The following is a 7,500-nucleotide window of genomic DNA, read 5'->3' on the forward strand; positions in this document are numbered from 1 at the left end:
ATATAATATATATATATATATATATAGTATGTATTAATGTATATTGTATATATACGTACATACATATAGTGTATATATACACATAATATGTATTATGTATTATGTATATTATATATACGTACATATCTATATATATATACATAATATATTTTATATATTATGTATATTATGTATATACGTACAATATATATATTTATATATTATGTACATATATACATAATGTATATTATTATGTATATGTGCGTACATATACGTACATATACGTATTTATACGTACAAATACGTATTTATACGTACATATACGTACATATATACCTCTTTATTTAAGAGAGGAGACTACGAGTTTATACATAGTCGTGTATCAACACCCTATACAACACTAGGGTTTAGGGTTTAGGGTTTAGGGTTTAGGATTTAGTGTATTGCTGGTGTTGCTACTGCAACATTGCATGCAATTATGTAATTGGGGTGTATAGGCACCTCTTAACAGCAAAGACAACAAGAAAAAATTCTTCTTAATTAAACAAATTAGCTAGGTAACTGTTGCCCTGCTGCTACTGCAGCAGCAGCTGCAGCTGCTGCTGCTGCTGCTGCTGCTGCTGTTGCTGTTGCTGTTGTGTCTTGGAGTGGTCCTGCCGCCTCAAGCGCGCCGCTGCAGCAAGATGTTTTTTTGTGCGTTTTTATTCATTGATTAATTTATTCTTTTTGTTTATTTTATCTTCTTTTCTTTATTTTATCCGTAAAAATCTGCTGTCTGCAGCAAGCAGCAGCAACAGCAGCAGCAACACCAACAGCAACAGCAACAGCAACAGCAGCAGCGACGAGCATTGTTGGGAAGGTGAGTATTTTTTGGCGTTTTTTTCCTCAATAAATGTATAAATTCATTGAATAATTGTAAATAAATTAAAGAAGATATAAATAAATATAAATAACTAAATAAAATTACTTTATTTATTCATTTTTTCCTCCTTTTTCTTTCCCTCGTTGTATACTTCCGCGAGTATCTACGTACAATCAATAAATATATAGCTGCCTATACACCTGAATTAAATATATCGATTTGTTTCTCTTTTTCCGTCAATTTATGCTTATTTGTTGATTATTTCTTTATTTTCTTTTTTTTTTATATTTTATTATTTATTTATCCTTATTTTACAGTGCCTATACACCTAAATAGTGTATTTATATTCCTTTTTATACTATAAACGAGGGGTAGAGTGCTGTGTGTTATGAATCAGGTGCCTATACACCCGAAAAATTTTTGTGAATTTTCTTGATGTTTTTTTTATTTTTCTGAATAAAATAGAAAAATAAAATAAAATAAAATAATATAATATAAAATAAAATAAAATAAATAAGAATAGAATAAGATGGAGGGAGATTTTGATAAGGCAGTAGAGTATGTAAGGAAGCCAGCATCATCTGGTGGTCTTTCTTCCCCTAGTACACAAGAAAAGTTACGTTTTTATTCCTTATATAAACAAGCAACTATAGGGGATAATAATACACAACAACCTTCTTTTTATCAATTAGAGGCAAAAGAGAAATGGAGGGCATGGCAACAATTACAAGGAATGAATAAAGAAGAAGCAAAAAGACAATATGTACAAGCACTTGATCAACTTAATCCTAATTGGAGACAACAATTATAATTCATTATTTATACACGATCCCGATCCCGATCCCATACACGATCCCGATCCCAATCACATACACGATCCCGATCCCCATACACGATCCCGATCCCACACACGATTCCGATCCCATACTGGATCCCGATCCCACACACGGGCCCGATCCCGGTCTCACACACAATTCCGATCCCATACTGGATCCCGATCCCATATACGATCCCGATCCCATACACGATCCCGATCCCGATCCCGTACACGATCCCGATCACGGATGCAGCATAATGCTCTGCGTACATCATATGCATATTTTTGTACACCTCTATACACACATTGAATAGAGGAGGGGGCCCCCTGAGGGGCCTTTTGGGGCCCCTAAGGGGATCTTAAGGGGCCCCCTGAGGGCCACTAGGGGCCCCCATTAGGGGCCCCCAAGAGCAGAACAGAACTGCTGCTGCATTTTATTATTAACATAGCAGTGTTTGCTGCTGCATATTTTGTTTTTGTGTCTCCTTTTGCTGCTAAGAGGAGACACTTTTTATTCCTTCCTTGTTGCTTATTTGTCTCCTTTTCTTCTATATAGAGAATGCCGACAAGGGTTCAGGGTTTGGAGCTGGGGGCCCCTAGGGGGCCCCTCTATTGTTTATAGCCAGTTTGGGGCCCCCCGGGCAGTTGTTGGGGCCCCTATTATTAATAGTAATAGTAGTATAAGTACAATTTATTTACTATTATTATTACTATTATTATTATTTATTATTTATTTATTTATTATTTATTATTATTATATAGGGGGCCCTCTCTATTAGCAGCAAGAAGAGACAAGAAGAGACACAAAGAAATAAAAGTAATTAACAGTAATAATATAGAAAAGGGGGCAGGGGGGCCCCCTAATTAAACCCTTATAAGGGGGCCCCCCTAATTAAGGGGGGCCTCCTTTGTTGTTGGTGCTATCTTGAGGGCCTCCGCAGGGGTACAAGAATAGGCAATTCATTAAACCCTTCGTTGCTGCTGCTTCTCTCTAATGCTGCATTTGCTGCTGCTGATTTTGCTGCTGCTGCTGCTGCTGCTGCTGCGCTTTTTGTTGCTGCTCCTCCTGGGCTGTACTGCAGCAGCTGTGGCACACCATGGGAGACACTTACCGCAGTATCCCCACTATGTGGGGCCCCTTGTGGCCCTCCAGGGGGGCCCCTTGGGGGGCCCCCTATAGTGCTCCCCAAGTACCCTTCTGGGGGGCCCCCAGGGGCCCCCAAACTATTTGTATGCATGCATACAAATTGTCTATGACTAGCGGGGGTAACAATGATCTCCCCTGAGCTAATGCTGCCTGACCAGTTGCTGCTGATGCTGCTGCTGGGGGAGTTTGCTGCTGCTGCTGCTGCTGCTGGGTGCTGCTGCTGCTGCAGCATTAATAAGGCCTCTTGATCCCCTGTAAAAAGAGGTGCCATATAGGGTTGCTGCTGCCGCTGCAGCAGCAGCTGCCGCTGCTGCTCAAGTACCTGCTGCTGCTGCTGCAGCACTTCTTGCTGCCTTTCTAGCAGCTGCTGCTGCATCTTCCGCGCATCCATTGATGCAGCAACTTTCTGCTGCTGCTGCTGCTGCTGCTCCTCATCTCCCCCATGAGGGGACCCCTCTCCCCCTTTGTGTGCTGCTCTTACTCTATGAGAAGCAGCAGCACCAGTGCTGTCTCTTAGGAACCTTGAGGGGCCCCCAGGGGCCCCCCTGCTGTGCCTCCCCACAACAACTGTTCCTGCTGCTCCTGCTGCTGTTGCTCCTGCTGGGTAGTGTGGGGCGCTTACTGGTCGTGGCAAACGCCGGGTGCTCCCTCCTGCTGCTGCTGCTGCTGTTGCATGCACCCGATGTCCTTCTTGCTGCTGCTGCTGCTGCTGTTGCCCCGGCGATGGTGGGCGGAGGTGCTGCTGGTGTTCCCCTGGCGACGGCGGGCTGAGTTGCTGCTGCTGCTGCTGCCGATGTTGTTGCTGCTGCTGTTGCTGCTGCCCCGACGACCGTGGGACCACCACCGATCTTTCTTGATGAAGACTTTCCTGGTGCTGCTGCTGTTGCTGCTGCAGTTGCTGCTGCTGCTGCGGTGGCGGTGGCGAAGTTTGTTTCCCGCGCCCTAACACGGCTGTGGGGCCCGCAGCAGCAGCCGCAGCAGCTGCAGCTGCAGCAGCGACAGCAGCAGCAGCAGCCGCAGCAGCATTAGCAGCAGAGGGGCTTGGAGGCCGAGGGATATCATCAGTTCTTCTCCAAAGACCGTTTGCTTGCTGCTCCTCTCCCGTGTTGCTGCTGCTGCTGCTGCTGCTGCTGCTTGCTGCTTGGCTTGCCTGTGTCCCCTTGCTGTGGTGCTGCTGCGCTTCTGTTTGGCTGCATGCATCCAACATCTTATCCCTCTTACCCCACCCTTGCTGCTGGTGCTGCTGCAGCAGCTGCTGCTGCTCCTGCAGCTGCTGCTGCAACTGTTGCAGCTGCTGCTGTTGCTGCTGCTGCTGTTGCTGCTGCTGCTGGTAAAGAGGAGACATCTCATACACCTGCTGCGGAGACACCTGAGAAGCAACAGAAGTCATCTGTGGGGCTGCAGTGTCTCTACTCCTCATCATCATCTGCTGCTGCTGCTGCTGTTGCTGCTGCTGCTGCTGCTCGTCGTGTACTAGGTGCCTGACGGGTTCTTCTGCCTCCAGCAGCAGTTGCCCATCATCTACTGTCTCTAGTTGCTGCAGGACCTGCTGCTTCTGCTGCTGCTGTTGCTGGTCCGATTGCTGCTGCTGCTGCTTTCCCTTCTGCTCCTGCTGTTGCTGCTGCTCCCTCTGCTGCTTCTCCTCCTCCTCTTCCTGCTGCTGCTGCTGCTGTATTTCTGACGAGTCTGTATTCAACTGCACCACATCTGCAGCAGCTCGGCTGGGTGTCCCTTGCGACGAAGGAGCAGCAGCAGCAGCAGCAGCAGCAGCAGCAGCAGGCATCGTGCTGCCTTGCGTTGCTTGCAGGAAGCTGTGTAATGCGTCTGTCCATTGGCGTTTGCTGCTGCTGCTGCTACTGTTGCATGCAGCAGAAGTTGTTGCTGCTTCCTGCTGCAGCACAGGTTCGCTGCAGCTGCCTAGAGGGGATATACACCATCGTGACTTAGCGGCAGCAGCAGCAGCAGCAGCAACAGCAGCAGCAGAAATAGCAGCAGAAGCAGAGGTAGAAGGAGACACAGAACCGTAAGAAGACGCCTGCGGAGTTGGTTGCTGCTGCTGTCCTGCTGCTGCTGCAGAGGGTCCTGTAGGAGCAGCAACAGCAACAGCAGCAGGAGCTGTTGCTGCTGCTCCTACGGGATTGTCTTGCGGCCACCTGGGGATCTGAAGCAACCGCTCCTGCTGCTGCTGCAGTTGCTGCTGCAGTTGTTGTTGCTGCAATTGCTGCTGCAGTTGCTGCTGCAGTTGCTGTTGCAGTTGCTGCTGTTGCAGTTGCTGCTGCTCGAGTTGCTGCTGCAGTTGCTGCTGCTGCAGTTGCTGCTGCTGCAATTGCTTCTGCTGCAGTTGTTGCTGCTGCTGCTGCAGTTGCTGCTGCTGTTGCTGCCGCTGATACACTGCATTCAACCTCATTTGCAGCAGCTCGTCAATCATGGCTTGCTGCTGCTGCTGCTGCAGCCTGCTGCAGTCTCCTGCTGCTGCTGCTGATATTATGCTGCTGTCGCTAGAACAAGTGCTGTCTCCGCTGCCGCAGCTGCAGCAGCCGTTGCAGCAGCAGCAGTCGCTGCTGCAGTTGCTGCTGGTGTCGCTTGCGGCGCAATCCTCTAGCAGGTTCTGCTGCTGCTGCTGCTGCTGTCTGTGCTGCTGCTGCTGCTGCTTGTTTAGTTGTGGCAGCAGCCTGTTCTTAGTTCCTCTGCCCTCTGAATGGCTGCGTCTCTGCTGCTGCTGCTGCTGCTGCTGAATGTCTCTTAGACTTTCTCTTGCTGTTGCTGTTGCCTGTCTCCCTGTGCCTGCTGCTCGCTGCTGCAGCAACTGCAGCAAACCCTGCTGCTGCTGCGGCGACAGCTGCAGCTGTCCTTTTGCTGCTGCTTCTGCTGAGCCACATAGAAGGATTCTCTGTCTTGGTGTACCAGGCATAGCTAATACTAGCAGCTGCTGCTCCTGCTGCGGCTGCTGCTGTTGCTGTTGCTGCTGCTGCTGCTGCTTCAAGCTGTGTTGTTGGTGCTGCTGCTGCTGCTGCTGTCGTCGCAAATAGGGGCTGCCAGGCGCTGCAGTTCGAGGGCTACCGCCAAACGTTCTCTGCTGCTGCCTCTGCTGCTGCTGCTGCTGCTGCTGTCTTGCACGCGATAGGGTGCCTGCACCAATAGGCGTCTTGCTGCAGCTGCAGCTGCTGCTGCTGCAGCAGCAAACTGTGCCTCCGTCAGGCTGGCAGGCAGCGCACTTCCTACTTGTGTGGGGCCCATGAGTAGTGCATGCAGACACTGGCCTGGATGCTGCCGCTGCTGTTGGTGTTGCTGCTGCTGCTGTTCTTCCTGTTGCTGCTGCTGCTGCCGGCTGCTGCTGCTGCATGCGCCTCCTTTCTGTGTGGGGCGGCGATGCTGCAGGGCTATAACGAGGGAGAGTTGCTGCAGCAGGAAGTCTTACTCGCAGCCCATCCAATGGGCTCTGCTGCTGCTGCTGCTGCTGCTGTTGCTGCTGCTGGTGGTGGTGGTGCCTGTGACTATGGTGGCAGCTGTGTCTTGCTGCTGGCGATAAGATTGCTTCTATTGGTCCTGCAGCAATGCGCTGTCCCGTGGCGCTGTGCTGCAGCTGCTGCTGCATTTGCTGCTGCTGCTGCTGCTGCTGCTGCTGAAACAGGTGCTGCTCCAAGAGCGCTTGCTGCTGACGTTGCTGCTCGCGCAACAAAGTGAGTTGCTGCTGCATTTGCTGTAGTTGCTGCTGCTGCAACTGCTGCTGCTGCTGCTGCAACTGTTGCTGCAACTGCTGCTGCTGCAGATGCTGCTGCTGCAACTGCTGCTGCTGTATCTGCTGCTGTTCCTGCTGCTGCTGCTGCTGCTGGCCCCGGTCATATCTGCTGAGCCGCTCGACACAGAGATGCATGCGCTGCAGATAGGGGGGCCTCTCTCTTGATGTACCTACAACTTCTGCTGCTGCTGCTGTTGTTGCTGCTGCTGCAGCGGCTGCTACAGCTTCTGCTGCTGCTGCAGCTGTTGCTGCTACTCCTGCGTCTGGAGGCAGAGGCGCATGCGTTTGGTTCCCTATAGTGGCATTAGATACTAACGGCATACCAGTAGCAGCAGCAGGAGCAGCAGCAGCAGCAGCAGGGGTCAGGGAAGGCAGCAACAAAGGCAAAGATACACCAGCAGCTGCTTCTTGTGTTGCTGCTGCTGCTGTTGTTGTTGTTGCTGCTGATGCTGCTGCAGATGCTTGTTTTCCTTTGAGTTTAATACTGCTGCTGCTGCTGTTGTTGCTGCTGCTGTTGTTGCTGCTGCTGCTCCTCTTGCCAGAGGGAGTACTAAAGGCGCTGCTAACTCTCTTTGGGCTTCGTCGTGTTGCTGCAGCCCGTTGCTGTCTTGCTGCTGCTGCTGCTGCTGTTGTTGTTGTTGTTGTTGTTGTTGTTGTTGTTGCTGCTGCTGGTGTTGCTGCTGCTGTTCCTGGTGTTGCTGCTGCTGCTAGTGTTAGGTTGCTGGGTGTTGGTATACGCGAATGGCTGAGCAGGTGTTGGCTTCTATCTACTTGCTGCTGCTGCTGTTGCTGCTGCTGCTGCTGCTGCTGTGCTTCCTCCTTTTCTGCTGCTTTCCTTCCCCCAGCAGCAGAACGGGAGCGAGTCCCTTTAGGGCACCGACGCGTCCTACGTGCTGTTGGTGCTGCTGCTTGTTGTTGCTGCTGCTGTTGCTGCTGCTGAGATTCTTGCTGCAGCA

The 7,500-nt window shown here is 50.4% G+C and overlaps 1 protein-coding gene across 1 annotated transcript in view; it reads right to left on the bottom strand.

The window, feature by feature from the left end:
- Positions 1-2,578: 2,578 nt before the first annotated feature.
- The window catches only part of EMWEY_00052770 (hypothetical protein, conserved), a gene marked incomplete at both ends in the record, with an annotated part of 5,175 nt that continues 253 nt past the window's right edge, over positions 2,579-7,500 (bottom strand). Inside the window, one exon of the mRNA XM_013479906.1 lies at positions 2,579-7,500. This exon is cut by the window's right edge and continues 253 nt beyond it. Coding sequence (XP_013335360.1) covers positions 2,579-7,500 — 4,922 coding nt within the window.

The sequence above is a fragment of the Eimeria maxima genome, genomic scaffold (genome assembly GCF_000499605.1).
Source record: "Eimeria maxima Weybridge genomic scaffold, Emw_scaff1446, whole genome shotgun sequence".
Lineage (NCBI taxonomy): Eukaryota > Apicomplexa > Conoidasida > Eucoccidiorida > Eimeriidae > Eimeria > Eimeria maxima.